Source organism: Eriocheir sinensis, chromosome 47 (genome assembly GCF_024679095.1).
Source record: "Eriocheir sinensis breed Jianghai 21 chromosome 47, ASM2467909v1, whole genome shotgun sequence".
Taxonomy (NCBI): domain Eukaryota; kingdom Metazoa; phylum Arthropoda; class Malacostraca; order Decapoda; family Varunidae; genus Eriocheir; species Eriocheir sinensis.
This window is the reverse complement of record NC_066555.1, coordinates 6,777,667-6,793,263: the sequence shown is the minus strand read 5'-3', so window position 1 is coordinate 6,793,263 and position 15,597 is coordinate 6,777,667. Positions and strand designations below refer to the sequence as shown.

Below are 15,597 nucleotides of genomic sequence, written 5' to 3'. Positions count from 1 at the left end.
ATAAAATTAAACTAGCATTAAACCACCTCTATCTGGACATATTTGTCTTTGTACTACTGTGGGCTGGTGCAGGCTAATCATTTGAACCAGTGTTGACGGTTGTGGAAATAGTATGTGATCAGTATATTTTGTTTATCACATTTTTTACCTTAATTATGGTATGTAAATTAGGAGTGCTGCAAAGGGTTGGAGAGCATGGTATTGATCACTACATAGAGCAACAAAGGGCATTGAAAATTTGGGTATGGTTTGGATACAACCAACAAAATGTGTACTGGTAGATTGATGATTACATATTAATAGAAAGGAAAACACAGAAAAATGGGGAAACTATATAAAAATAGCAGCACTGAAGAGAAATACAGAAAGGCAAAAAAATTACTTTCCACATTAGTTTTAAGGTTTCGCCTTTAACATTCCTTTGATAGAAATGCGGAAGGAGCCGTGGAAAACATGATTCGAGTCTGCCGCTTCTACTTTCCACCAAATGCTACAAAGGAGATTTTAGAAGAGGTGCGGCCATTGCTGTGCCCCTTTGACATGATCATGCAGCGTGCCATGGTCTACTTGGAGCTCTTCCTGCCTACTGCCCTCAACCCAGACCAAGAAGATATTGGCTGGAGACTTTGGAAGGATGAGATGCTGGGTGAGCATATCCAATACTATTACAAATATTTACTTCCTGCTTTAGATGATGAATGTTACACTCAACTTAAAAGCATTTTTTTGGCATTACAAGAATAAAACATCCATTGCTTTATCATAACCATAAATGATAATATATTGGATTAATATGGAGTGCGAGTATATAACTTTCATATAACTTTCATATAACTTTGGTTTGAAAAATGCACCTAAGCTTCTGTCACCACTGTCCCTGGTGTGAATCAAGGCTTTAACTGTGCTGAAAAATACTGCTTTGTTTTGTCCTTTCAGTATATAAAACTTAAAAACTTAGAACTAATGAAACTGACTACTTAGAGTACAATTTTTCTGTATTGAATTTCAGAAGGTCAAAAAGTACAGTAGTGTCTCTTAATATGTGAGAATATGAGCGATAGAAATCCTCACATAAAAAAAATCATATTAGGTTCCATTGAAGCCAATGTTATAATCGATATATGGTTGGACTCCTGCAGTTCAACGCAAAGTTAAACATGCACATGGCATACTTCTAGCCTATATAAACATAATACAGTACAAAAAATTAGCAAACTACAAGAAATCGATAAATAAATTAACTCAAATAAGCTGTTTACCTTCAGTAATTTGGAGGATGTACATTCGGGGGATGAGAAAGGGGGTTTTGAGGCTCATGGCAAGGCTACAGGCTCAGGGAAATTCAAGCCAATCACAGCTCATGCTTGACGATGATTCAGTTAGAGGTAGATGGAGCTCAACTTTCAGCGCACACATGGGCTACACAGACATGCGTACACACACACACACACACACACACAACTGATGGGATCTCACTGCTACATGGTCTTGAAATAATCTTTAATAATATGTAACAAACTTATGCAGACATACATCAGTTTCCTTACTAAATATTACTTCCTTAGTTTTATTTATTTATTTATTTATTTTTTGCATTTATTTATGGTTTCCTTATTGTTCATATATAATATTTGCCGGTGTTAAAGACTTACTGTTGTCATAGATGCACCTTTCTCAAGTGATGTATTTGGTGAAAATAACAACTAATACTAATATCCTGACCTTTAAACAATTTTTCTGCTATGTTTTGCTGGTTGTTTCTTGACTTTAGTTCAGGTCTACCATATGCTACTGGAGCAGCATCCTGTTGTAATTATATACCGTACAACACACATGTATACCATACTGTATTAACAACACCATGAGGAAAGTGGTCTGTTCACTCGGAAAGTGTGTTTATCACTGGCATGTCTTCATATGACTAGCAGTGCCCAGCCAATGAGCAAGACGGTAGAGGGAGTGTGTGGTTAAACTTCATAGTACAATTGGAATGTACTTTATGGATTACTGGTTTACTGCAGTAGACTCTCCCTTAAGTGAATTTCCTTTTAGGATTTCCTTCTAATACAAGACCTAACTTTAGAACACATTTTTCCATATAGCATGGTTTCACTTCATATAGTGCAAATTAAATTAGGGACATAATAATGGAAAACACTATGGTTGTGAAGCCAGTCAGTTAAACAAACCAAAAAATAGAGAAACAAGCAATGAAAATTTATTATAAATACAATAATATCTGGAAGGCCAGTGACAAGTATGTGTCAGGCAGGAGAGTAGAGACCGAGTTCCTCTTGAACCCTTGTTGGTAAAGGGCAAGAGGAACGCGGCCGCTCACAGGACACAGGAAATCGTTAAATTAGTTTTTAAATTCAACAATAGTTTATATTTGTGTGCACAAGATGTACCTTGTAATTTTTCACATGAAACTAGTTTTTTTGAGACACATGGCTCTGTCACCACCTCAGTCTTGCTGCTCTGTTGCACAAGACTACTCCAAAGTCATATAGGTTCATATTTATATGGCTCTGCTTTACTTCAGCTTCCCTGTGGTGTATTGAACTTTCATGCAAATATTGATCAGAATTGGTGGTAAACTCTGGACAGCCTTGCTTCATCTGTTTCTCTTTCAGCCAATGATATGTATGCTGTCAGGGGAGTATGTTGACACTTAAATGAAACTGACATTCTTTTTCTGCTATTTTTACTGTCTTCTGCTTGTAGGAATAGCACTATTGCAGTATATTTCTGAATCTTTAATTTCCCCACTAAAAAAAGATTGACTAGATAAAATGTCCCTTCAGCCCCAAATTGATAAATCCCATTGAAACATTTCCATTTAGCGCCAATTTCATTTAATACCTTGATGGTATATGAATAAATGTTTTTTTACAAATTGATTGATTCAACAGTTTTCAGATTGCTGTGCTTGCTACACAGGAAAGCACTTGAAGCAATTGAGTATCTAATTAGAATTTTCTGTTATGGTTTAAAGAAAGTAACAAGCAGTGAGTCATGGATGCTTAAAATTAGAACACATTTAGTTAGGGAGGGGCACCTGATAACACATGTATTTATTTTTTTCAGGCATCTGGAATGCTTGCCACAATGGCAACTCATTGTTTTGGGAGAACACAATGTTTTGGCTGTTCTCAAGACTAGCATGGCACAACATAGGCTACATTGATTGGGAGGAGCATCTACCCATGGTGTTTACAAAGGTAAACATCATACTACTCTACTCTTGCCAGATGGCCTAAGATTTTTAATTAAGACTTTAAAGCAGAACTTGAATATTTATAGCAGAATAATGAAATGCAATACACCTGTCGCTAATATATTGCGCCTGATTGGGGCCGTGAAACCCCTGTGATTTAGAAAATTGCAATAGCTAAACAATATCAAGATCAATGGGATTTATTCTAATGGGTTCGTAGACCTCCCCAGTTTACCACATCTTCCCCATTCTTCCCCCTTTTCTCTCACTTTTAGATGCAATAGTAACATACAAGCAGCTAAACATTTAAATAATAAAACAGCATACAGTAAAACCTCAACCCTTCAGAAGCCCCAAGTCTCTGACAAAAATCTGGCTGGCCAAAGATTGAAATTTTAGTGAGGATTCTTATGGTATCCTTAAAATCCTCATACGCATATTAGTTCCCGAGTTACACCAAGAAAACTGTATTTTTTTCCTCTCCCGTCAGAGTAGGGTAACAACTAAAAAGCGCTCCGTGCTCCTCATCTACGCTCCTTAGAAAGGTTGGCACATGTTACCATTAAGAAACTTATCCCAACAAATGACGCTCGCAAATTTTACGCACTTTCACTGAAAACTGAATTTTTAATCAATTTGTGTCATCGTGTGTGAGAGGGTTAAGAGCAGCATGATCCATAGGTTGTACACCTTTCTCTTCAGGGAGAGTGGCAGTTGCTATTCATGACATAACCATGTTTACCAAAATCACTCCATCATAATCCTATTCTCTTCTTGATTTCTTTTTCATGGTCTGAGTCTACTCTACTTTTTTTGTCTCCAATATATGTATTTCTTTACTTTCATGTGTTTTGTATATGAGATTTGAAAATTTATCATGTTTTCTCTTATTTGTGCAGGTATTACGCTCATTCCGCCTCCCAGTATCTTACAAGAAAACCCATGTTGGCAAAGGAGATGGCCTCTCACAGTTTGCCTCAGCTATGTTCATTGTTGCAAATTTGGTAGGTATTTGTTTTCTTCAGTAATAATAGAGTGAAGATAACTTCTAAGCTGTACAATCTTGTTATGTAAAATTCTCTTTTTTAATAGTTATTTGATTGATTAAACTATATTTGCTTTCATGTTAATATGTGAAGTAGTAATTATTATATGGTGACTAAATATACTTGTAGATTTTCCAGAATTTTTTTCATTCTTTTATTATCCAAAGTGGTCATGTGATTCTCTTCCCAGGGTGGAAACAGCAAGACTCAGGAGAATCTGAGTCGTCTCTTCAAGTCTCTGGAGTCGTATTATCATCCTTCCAACTCAGGCCAATGGAGCAGACACCTGCATGACTTCCTCAACAAACTCTCCCTCCTCTTTATTAGGAGATTACATCGGTAAGATGTTGGCATTCTTCCTTTTATTTTGTAACATGTAAATTTTCAGCTGAAAGGCTACCAAGCTCTAAGTATATAAGGCTGAATAAGTTCAGTATACCAAAAGACCATTCATCTGAATATCAAAACCTATGAAATGAACCATTCTTGTGATTTTTATTAAATAGACTATACTGAAAACTTAAAGCACTTTCTTGCAATTCACTCACCCTGACAGTGAAATAATTAACATTTGGTGTGTCTTCTAAAGGGAAAGATATAAGAAGCCATCATGGGAAGTAGAAGTGCCAGCTCACAAGAAGCTGACTGAGGAAGACATCACAGCCTTTGTGCAGTGTGTTCAAACACCCACAATGCTCACTATGTACTCACACACTGGCACCCATGATGCTGGCATAGTCTTCCACAGGTTGTCTCTCCTTCGACCAGAATTGGTTATACCACCTCTTCTTGAGCAGTAAGTATATTTTTTTTATGTAAATGATAAGAGCAAAAAAATCAGTATTTTTTTTTCTTTTTTTTTCTTCAAAATTGTTAACAGTGGGATCATATAACAGTGGCTTACACCATGAAATTACTAATTGTGCCATTCGTGTTTTTCCTCATCATGTCTACCCTCACTCTTCTATTAAATAAATTAAGCATTAGCGACCAATGAAATTCAGCATCACTGTGATCACAAGGTTTTCCTGAAGTGTACTAACAGTGTATATTTTTAGGTCTTGATACCTCACTCCATCTTGCATTGAGGATATAATAATATAATTATGATATAGATGGAACTTGTTATTACTTGTCTTGTTTTGTTTTCTATTCAATTTACATTAGAAGCTAAAAATTATATTGCAGATAACCAAAAGCTCATGAGCTCTCATCCTCCATTTTCCCTGTGCAGTGTTATTCTTATTATAGGAAAGGGTATCAGGTCAGAAATAATTGGACTATCAGTACCAAGAATATTAGGGTGTTTTAACATAGCTTCTGTAGTTTCATGTCTTAGGAAATAAAATGCATAAAGCTTTCTAGATTTTTTAAAGTAATCATTACAGTCCTAAAATTGTCACTCTACAACATTTAAGGAGTCCTATGGTGTAGTAAGGACACTATAAAATGTGAGCATCAATTGAGCATTTGTGTGACTTGTTTAGTACAGAAAGCAGAGGCAGTAGCTTTTTGTGTAATGAATTGCACACTCCTCTAAACTTGCTTTCTTGCAGGTCTGTAGGTATGTAATTTTTTTTTCATGCTCCTAGTTTTTTTCCTTATGTACTGAAATACTTGGCTTCTTTTGTGTAGGCTCTATTCATCTCTAGAAACCACCACTGAGCCTCACCGTTTGACTGCCTCCCTTGAGTGTGTGGTGTGTGTGGCACGAGCCCTTGTACGTGGAGGGAAGCACTACCCAGAGGGACAGAGTCATGTTATTCCTCTACTCATCCAAACACTCCCAGGCATTGACCCTAATGATATAAAGAAATGCATGGTAAGAATCTGTGCCTTGCACTCATTTTTTCACATTGTCACTGTTGCTTTTCTTATTAGAGCAGTTTTGTGTCTTGGATACTCAACTGTAAATTATTACAGATAAGTGCCAAGGGTTAGACTCAGGCAAGATATTACATGTTAAGAAATTTGTGGTTATCCAGAGTAACATGCTATTTGCCAGAAACAGAAGAGTAAAGGGACAGCTCGTGGAAGGGAAAGTGCTGAACACTGTCATGATTAAGTATCAAATATTTGTGTAAAGAAATCTGAAATAAAGAAAGTAATAAAAATATTTGTTTCAGGTAACATTCCAGTTCATCTATACTCTGGTAACACTTGTGCCTTTTGTTGACTGTTCGTCAGCAGCAGAAGAATTTACTGACCTGACAGAGGTATGCATTGAGGGAGCTCACACTACTTATATATTTCAGTAGTCCTGCACACAATTTTTGTGATAAACAGGGCATGGTAGCTGAATGTTTATGGTTCTGGTATTTCATAGATCTGTGGTCAGGTCTTGCTAGTGCCTAGATGTTTTACACAAGGCATTAGGTGGTGCAATGTGCTATTTGTTGGCCATCAGTACTGCCTTAGATTGCAAGTGAGAGCTGGAGGTGTGTGGTCCTTGAAAGGGCAAACATACCATCAGGCCACACCATTGGTGCACACATTAATGTGAAGTAATACCATAAGTCTACTGTTAACTAATATTATGGAATGTATAGTTGAGACGACTTAGTAATTAAAGTTGTCAAGAGCCCAACACTTGCTTCACACCAAAGCCTCTGGTTCTTTTCTGTCTCAGTTGGCAGTGAGGCACCTTATAAAATGTCAGAGGGGGCTTCTCATGTGTCATTGTGATGCATTTACATATTGTGACAGAATGATTTTAATCCAAGCTCACCAATACTTGAAATACCTAAGTAGAGCAAAAAAGGGTAAAAAATAATGGGGGAATAAGCTTTAAAGATACATTAACATAACTCTATGAGCACTGGAATAACAAAGAATAAATGTTCAAGAGGGAAACCAATGCTAAATAAAAACAAGCCTCAGGTCATTTCGGATACATTCTTGAACAAGCCTGAGCTCATGAGGAAAGGGTAGATCTAAATGATTGGAGCTTTGGATCAAATGGAACTCCACAGGTGGAGAGGCATAGGCAGGAAGAGACTTGCTAAAGTAACCAAACAGCTGAGTAGGATGAAAACAAACATACAAAAGCTACGTGAAACAAGAACTCGATAGTCTACTGTGAAAAATATGCAATATCTCTGATAAAAAGTGTCCTCCAGTCACACAAACCAAGGAATCAATAAGGCATGGCACACAAAAAAGTAGACAAAGTAGAAACTTGAGGTTAGGCAAAGGCTGGCAGACGAACACATGAAAAAATAAATTATATACTATAAGTTATGTACTAGCTTAGGTATTAAAACTCCACCACAGGACCTAAATCTAGCCTAGAGGCACTTACCTATGTACAGGTGTTTAGCTACTAATTAGGTCAGGGAAGGCCATGACAATTTATGTGCAAAAAAGGTGGGGGGGAGGCATTGGCACCTCAGGGTGCACTGAATTCACCTTCCTTACCCTTGAATTGCACACAAGGCAAGGGTTGCAACACAGTGGGGGGATGTGGTAGGTATCTCATTAAGTGACTCCTGTGCAAACAGGTGGTGACAGACAAGAAATCTTTTCTTACAGTTTGGTTACTTCAGCAGTCAAATGGTTTATAGCATATATGATTTTAAGGAAGTCTTCACTTCTATGAATATAAATAAAAAATAGTGACATCAGTAGACACCACACAAATACATACACATAAACTTTGCACACAATACATAAAGAGAGAAACTTGTCACCTATACATAAAATATATGAAACACAAACATAAATTGCTTATAAGGCACAATAAAAAATAAGATGATTGAAATATATGTTTACATCACAGTACTTTTAAGTTTGATGCAGGCACAGCATTCTGTTATGGAAGTGAGAAATTTATTTTATACACAAACTGAGATACAACATTCTTTAATAGATAGTCACAGACTTTGATGTAAAAAAATTATCCTAATCCATTTATATCCTCAAATAAATGTATTTGTTTACAGTTGGAGCAAGAAGTGTGCCTGCAGACTGCAAGTTTTGAAGATTTTGTTCTGCAATTTATGGACCGATGCTTTGCTCTCATAGAGAATTCAACCCTTGAGCAAATCACTCAACAAGACAGGGAAACTGAAAAGATGAATAGGGAGGAAAACATGCTAGAAATGGGCCTCTCATCCACATTTTCTGCTATTATAACTCAGGCCCATCCAAAGATTTATGACGTAAGTTATCCAAAATCTATCGAAGTTTATTTTAATCTTGCCTCTTTTAGAATACAGTTTCAGTGCTAAATGCTTTGTGAATTTTGAAATTATTAGTTTACAAATTGTTGCTCAAGTTGGTGAAGATGTTATACATTTTGTAAATTTTTGTTTTATTTTGATGAACAACTATAAACATTCAGGATAATTTTTTGAGGTACATCAAGTAGTGAATAATGAAGTTTCAAGTAATTATGTAAATTAATTTGATGTGTACATGGATGACTCCCTTACTGTGAAATTAAATAAGCCTTGAAGATGATGTATAACCTTGGGTTTTGTTTCTAATCCTTTTAATATTCTTTCAGGCTGCCTTGCAACGATTACAGACATTTATTAAGGGCAAAATGATAGAAATTCATGTTGCTGGGAAGTTTGCAGCCAACATGTGTCGGTCTGCAGTCAAGGTAATTTCTGATGAAGAGGTTTAACTAAATTAATCTTTAGTTTATTCAACCAGAGGGGTTACGTGGTACTGGATGAGGAAGAGATAAGCCTCCCTGTCAATCAACTGTATCTATTATCATCATTATCACTATTATTGTTATTAATATTGTTATTATTATTATTATTATTATTATTATTATTATTATTATTATTATTATTATTATTATTTTCATCATAATTTGTGAAAAATTATTGTTTTCACAGTACGATAATTATGAATTGGTTAGATATTGTAAGTAATGACACGCAGAGAAACAGAGTAAAGATTGCTGTCAGTAGCTGCCGAGACCTGTGTTTCGGTAAGGAAGAGAAAGTGAGGTTTAGAGGAGGAGAGATGATGCTCCACAGAATGGAATTTGGAACGAAGATTGTGAATGTTGCAGAAGTTGACAAGAAAAAGGTCTGAGGAGTTATCAAGACACCTCTCAAGTCGGCAGTGAAAAGGGGAGTCCTCCCTGGGTGAATTTGTGGTTCCCTCCCAGGTGGGGACTCCAAGGCAATGCTATGTTTACCCATTTTGAATTTGTAAAATTTTGGGAAATGGTGTTTATGTTGTGTGAATGTAGTGTGGTGTGGAAGGAGAGAGGATTTGTCTTTAGAGAGCATGCTGAACTACTCTCTGGTGTTGATGAGACAATAGGGAAATGGACAGTGATGACATGGGAAGGGTCTTTGGAGGGGTTCAGCATCCTCCTCGCTTCCCATATATACCTCACTGGGAGTGGCTTACGCCCGTTTTGGTAGGTGTCTTCCTACCTACTCCCTGGTATTATTATTATTATTATTATTATTATTATTATTATTATGTTATTGTGTTTATTTATCATTATTGTTATAGGTAAATCCTCATGAGGCACTGAAGGTGTTTGTCCCTGGAGTCTGCCGACTGCTGCTGACACTCACAGACAATGAAGAAGTGCAAAATGAAGAACACTTGGATGATGAGCTTCTTTTCAATCTCCTGCTCCTGTCAGAGGTGATCTTATTCATTTTGTGTATGGTTTATAGATCCATTTCTTGTCAGTTTCTTAGTTTTCATATCTCACTTAAATGGATTTAAGCTGAAGCATAGATATTTATTAGTGTTTGAGTGTAGTGGAATTTAGTTATGGGATTGTTTTCATATCCTTATTGAGGGTATTTATGGGTCCTATTTTGAATGAGAACAAAACTGTTGCTGTTTTTCAATGTCATTATCGTTTATGGTGCTGTTTAGATATAATAATCCATTGTGACCACCACATTCCAGCACCCTATTGGCCCAAAAACCATTGCATCAAAATTAGAGCTTCCTTCAGATTTGCTTTCTCTATGTTTAATCAAAGGGTATCACTCACAGTATCAGGTCAACATCAACCAACATACATACTAACCTTTAAGCCCTCACTCCACATCATCCCAACAATAGTTCATCAAAAAAGTCCATCAAAGGTTAATTCTTAATAGCTGTTTATATAGCAGCAGCTCATTTTGCTATTAATTCAGCAGCACCTGGTTTGACAACTTTTATCAAGTTCTCAGTAGGGGTTGGTTAGAAATCAAAAACATTTTATTATGAATATGACATAGTTGTCAGTTTTTTTGAGCCTGCTGTCTTGATGAAATTCAGTGAGGGAATTTGAGATAGTTATGAATTGATATATTTTCTTTCTTTCAGTTGGTAAGATGCAGTGGTTGCCATCTGCTGCAGTACATACCACAGATAACACAAGTATTATCTCAAACGCTGCACCTCAAGAGTCGAGAAGGTTACCACCTAGCAGGATCTGTGCTGCGGTACCTGCTCAAATATTTAAGCATATCAATGCCCTCAGAATACCGTTCATTGCCCTACAGTTGGGATGAACCATTCTCCACCTGTTTGCCTATAAGAGTAAGTTGTAGTAATTAACTGTGATCAGATTTCACTTTCTAGCTGATGACAATTGTAGGCATGACAGCTTGGTGGACTGTTATGAGTAAATTGTATTCAGCCAATATATTAGATCACCATAAATTGAAATATAGATTTAGTACTAATCCTTGCCTGTCTTCATATGCTTGAACACAGCACTGGGGAGAGGCTGGGGATGTGCATAACTTGGGGCTGACCTGGGTGGAGCCAACAGAAGCTGAGGAAGCAGCTATGCAAGCATTAGTACGCACCTTCCTCACACCAGAACTCATGCTACTGCATAAAGTTGCCACTGGAGAAAAGGAGGTGTCCAGGTTAATATCTATTTGATATCTGCATGTGTTAATAGCACATATTCAGCCCTTCGTGTGTATTTATCTGTCTTCCCTTTCTGCTGGAAATATGCTCACATACATGTGCCTTAGAAGGATGTCTGCTGTAACTCATAAAGTACTGCCTGGAGCTTTACTTACTTGTCCTAAAGCTTTTTAAAACAATCCTTAAGAAGAAATTTCTGAAGTATTCACCAGCATGGTTTTCACTTCTATGGATTTTCTTCCCTTCTCTGTACTTTCATCTCGAGTTTCCTTTCAGGCTGATGTATTTCCTATGTGGTAGATGGTCATGGTTCTTTCCATGAACCTATAAACAGTGGTGTTCTGCAGGGCTGTGTTTTATCTCCCACTTTTTATTGTTCGTTAATTATCATTTAAAAAAATAACGGTTCTAATAATTTTATTCAATTTTGCATTACTCCACATTTTTTAACAGATCATCATCTCAGTAGGAGTTCTACAACTCTGGTTGGCTAGATGCTGCAGAATGCTAAACTTCTGACCTTGCTATTATTTCAGACTGGGACCAAAGGAACTTTGTGTGCTTCAATGCCTCAAAAACTCAATTCTCCTAATAACACAACCTTTGAGACTTTTATCCCGTATTCTTTGAAAACACACAGCTGTCCCCTTCTACTTGAAATGTTCACAGTGCTACTCAAAATTTCATCTGAAAATTTCTTATCTTATCTCTTCCTGATTCAGCTTCCTTGAGGTCAGGCATTTTGCATGTATAAACCAGGGCCTTCACTTCAAAGAGGCTGCTTGCTTCATGCAACATTCTCATTGCTACTTTAACTCAAAATTTCAACTGAAAATTTCTTCTTCCTGAATCAGCTTCCTCAAGGTCGGGAATTCTGTACACATAAACCAATGTCTTCACTTCCAAGAAGCTGGCTCCTACCTTTTACTCCAAAATTATGACTTTGAATTCTTCTTTTTGTTATAAGAAAAATTTCGACATACCTTATCTAAGAAATATAACAAAATCATATCTATTGAATAGGAAGTAACTGTGAATAATAATTTCAGGGAGCACCTTCAGCAGAGCTTGAGTATCACCCTTGACATCCTGCTTGGTGCTGGTGCTGCTCTGCCTCACTGGGAGGAAGAACCCATTTCGTTGTAAGTACTGTATATTCCGGCCTATGAGGCGAGTAGCATTAGACTACCCCAAATGTTTCTGTTGAAAATATGGACTTCAGAGCAATGTTCATTTTATAAGACAGCAACCCCCCAAATCTGGAGTCATTGTAAGCTTGCTGCTCTAGTATCCCCAACCCTTTAACACTTTTCCCACTGATCAGAAAATTGGTGTAATTAACACCTTGCTAAATAACACAGTCATTGGTAAAGTTTTCATTCATCCTCTGTTGTAGGCTTCATGGGCAGTAATTGTGTTGTCACCCCCTTTTTCCTTTGTCTCATACTGATATATACCATGCTAAAATCTCACACTGATTTATAAAAGAACACAATGAGTTAAGTTCCTAGAATATAGCTACCAGCAGTTGGTCAGCTGATATTAGTAAACAAAAGGAGATAGATTTGGGTAGTAGTGATGCAGTGGCTGCTGTTTTCATTCTCAATATATCATACTATTGCAAATTACTTACTAATTAATGGTTTTCCATATAGAAATAGGGTAATGAAAATATCAAACCAGTAATGAAAACTCAGACATAACTATTAGCAGTTGGTCAACTGGTATTAGTAAACAAAGGATTCATGCTTCTTCTATTTTCTTCTATGATAGCCTGACTATGATGGCTTTCCTGTCTGTGTTAAGATACCTCTTCAAAGTTTGTGACATGTCTGTATATGCTCTCTTCTGATTCTGCTATAATTGTCTCATCATCTTTTTAGATTAGAGCTTCATTTAACTCCCCTCCTTAACTCTAATACCTCTCTTTTAGTTACTTCTTAAAACACATGTTGGAATAAGGAGACATACATTCTTTATCCCTGTGTATCAGTAGTTGACAGTAATGATTGACTTGCCTTGAAAATGAGGTTAAGATTTGTAGCAATTGGTAAAAGTTATATAAATTTATGCTCCAAGATGATACACTAGAATTGATCTACAATAAGGTAGTGGATGATAGGGATGGGAGATGGTAAATAATAAGTCTTAAGGGGCTATCTTATGTAGGGTGATGGTCATTTTACATACTCATGTTTATGTAATCATGATGATTTAGGTTGCTTTACACGCCTTGGGAGCTCCATCAAATCACCAAACTCAAACCATTGTAACCTAAGTTTGTTTTGTACTGTTTTCACATGAAAATCGGTTCATTCCTAATTATTGACATATATTGTATAAAGTTGTATTTTTTTTCTATGCCTTCAGGGTTGACATGGCAGTAAAGAAAGATACTTCCAAGTTCATTGTCAGAAATCGAGAATTATGTGCCACTCTTGACTCTGAACACTTCCCAACAAATGTGCGCAAAGCTGCTTCCGATGTCATTCTGGAACTGGTGGACCGACTGCTCACTCAGGGATCTGATGATGCAAAGTCTCTTTGCAGAGCTGTCAATGTCAGTATTGAATATTTCTGTTAAAACAAGTGAAACTTTTTGTTTAGTCTTAAATATGATGGGTAGGTGTAGTCAGTTCACATAAAGGGAGACTGACATCACAAATTTGTATATATAGATATAATTTTATCATGATCTGGGTCATTCACTAAGTTCATATTTATTGTAACAAAGTATGACAAAATGAAAGTTTAAATTACTTTTACTGGTGTGTTCTTATGCAGAATGGAACATTTTACATACTAGGGGCTGTACGCTAATGGTATAATACATTTCTTATTTCTACAGATTTATCATGGGCTGATATTCTTTCATGGAGTTTCAAAAGATGACTTTGATGCAAGATGGAAGAGCTTCCAGTTCATCAAAGATGCATTGGCCAACAAACTCACAAGAAACAAGCAGCACATAAGGTCTCTACTTATTGAGAGGACAGTCCTTCACCAAGAGAGTCGTATCTTGGAGAACAGTGTCACTCACCTAACACCAACTCACAGTGCCATTATGACCAGTCTTCTACAACTCTCAACTAGTCAATATAGTGAAGTGAGTAGTACCTTTAAGGACTATTTTTTGTTATATTGAATGAAAAAGGAAAGTTGATTACAGGTGCTTCCGGCGGTACCTCAATTTTTATGAAATTCCGGTTCTGGCTGGAACTATCATCAAATAACCAGCTGCAACCAGAATTTTCATTTCACATCAAAGCAGTTATTGTACTGCTTATATTTCTTAACTATAACTTCTTGCATTCAGTTTTAACCTTGATATTTCTTAACTCTTCATTTATATTATTCTATTAACCCCTTCTTTACCAAGCGCCACCGCGCATGTAAACATTGCATTCCCCCGACATTCCGACGTGACAGCTACACTTCCCACGGTGTGGGGGGTTGTGTATATTTTATTGTAGCGACCAAACTATTTGCTCCTTACGATCTTTTTATATACTGTGGGGTTCTCTCTAAAAAAACATGGTGCACGAGTGTTTGTCCATGCACACAGCGAGTTCACTACATCCCTTGTAATAAACAACTGAAAACAGTCAGTGCAGTCATTGGATGTGGTCCATGATGTGGGGGAGAACAGTAGAAGCGGAAGTAAAAGAATCATATAAATTGTAAAAGGGAAACGGCTTTCTACTGGGGAAAACTTTTGATGAAAAGTAGGGTTACCAATTATTATTATCATCAATATATAAAGAAAAGGGATCTTGATTGAGCTAAACTGTGAAATGCAATGAAAATTAAAGAATCAATAAGTGATAGTTTTGCTCTGCTATCCAATTGATGATATTATTTTTATTTCCAGGTCAGAAGTAAGAGCCAGCAAACTCTCAACCAAGTTTTCCAGTCATTTCCTTACTCCTACAAGTTGATCCTGCCAGACCTCATCACCTGCCTTCAAGTTAATCCAACAGAACAACATGAGCAGTTCAAAGGTAAATTGAAAGTGGCTCATGTGTTTAATGATAAACTCATAACCAATACTTAACAGTTAATTCTGAGCTGATCCATTTAATCACACTGTGTATATGTTTTCTAAGATTTAAAAGTAGAGTGTCCATGAATAATTATTTCAGTGTGTTGCCACCTTTCATAAAACACTGCACTGCTACCTGGAGGTTGTAGCCGAGGTTGCAAATTATGTGTACTAGGTCATGCAACCCTTCCTTGCCTCGTTAACTGGCACGTTGACTCAAAACACTGCAAGGCATAAGCAAGACAACCCTGAACATCAGCATGTCGGAGAAGCTTGAGCTTGGAGCTGCAGCAGCTACTGCTGCTACAAAACTAACAAGTAACTCCATTTTGCCTCAATTTTTGTCTCCATCAATCACCTTTTGGCATGAAAACAACTGCTGCTTGGAAGACTTACATGGCCAGAGTTGTAAACAGTAAATATACCATGAAATG

The 15,597-nt window shown here is 36.8% G+C and overlaps 1 protein-coding gene across 3 annotated transcripts in view; it reads left to right on the top strand.

Moving 5' to 3' along the window:
- Positions 1 to 15,597, top strand: part of LOC126981307 (proteasome activator complex subunit 4-like) — a 45,737-nt gene that overhangs the window by 12,681 nt on the left and 17,459 nt on the right. For 2 of the 3 annotated variants that reach the window (XM_050832238.1, XM_050832237.1), the window contains 16 exons: positions 429 to 646; positions 3,088 to 3,221; positions 4,117 to 4,221; positions 4,454 to 4,602; positions 4,853 to 5,059; positions 5,899 to 6,085; positions 6,390 to 6,479; positions 8,205 to 8,423; positions 8,771 to 8,869; positions 9,748 to 9,885; positions 10,567 to 10,782; positions 10,960 to 11,117; positions 12,171 to 12,263; positions 13,492 to 13,681; positions 13,970 to 14,227; positions 14,993 to 15,122. In XM_050832238.1, coding sequence (XP_050688195.1) covers positions 429 to 646; positions 3,088 to 3,221; positions 4,117 to 4,221; positions 4,454 to 4,602; positions 4,853 to 5,059; positions 5,899 to 6,085; positions 6,390 to 6,479; positions 8,205 to 8,423; positions 8,771 to 8,869; positions 9,748 to 9,885; positions 10,567 to 10,782; positions 10,960 to 11,117; positions 12,171 to 12,263; positions 13,492 to 13,681; positions 13,970 to 14,227; positions 14,993 to 15,122 — 2,591 coding nt within the window. Of the gene's footprint in view, positions 1 to 428; positions 647 to 3,087; positions 3,222 to 4,116; positions 4,222 to 4,453; positions 4,603 to 4,852; positions 5,060 to 5,898; positions 6,086 to 6,389; positions 6,480 to 8,204; positions 8,424 to 8,770; positions 8,870 to 9,747; positions 9,886 to 10,566; positions 10,783 to 10,959; positions 11,118 to 12,170; positions 12,264 to 13,491; positions 13,682 to 13,969; positions 14,228 to 14,992; positions 15,123 to 15,597 lie in introns of those variants that run through there. The other variant, XM_050832239.1, reaches the window with a different exon arrangement.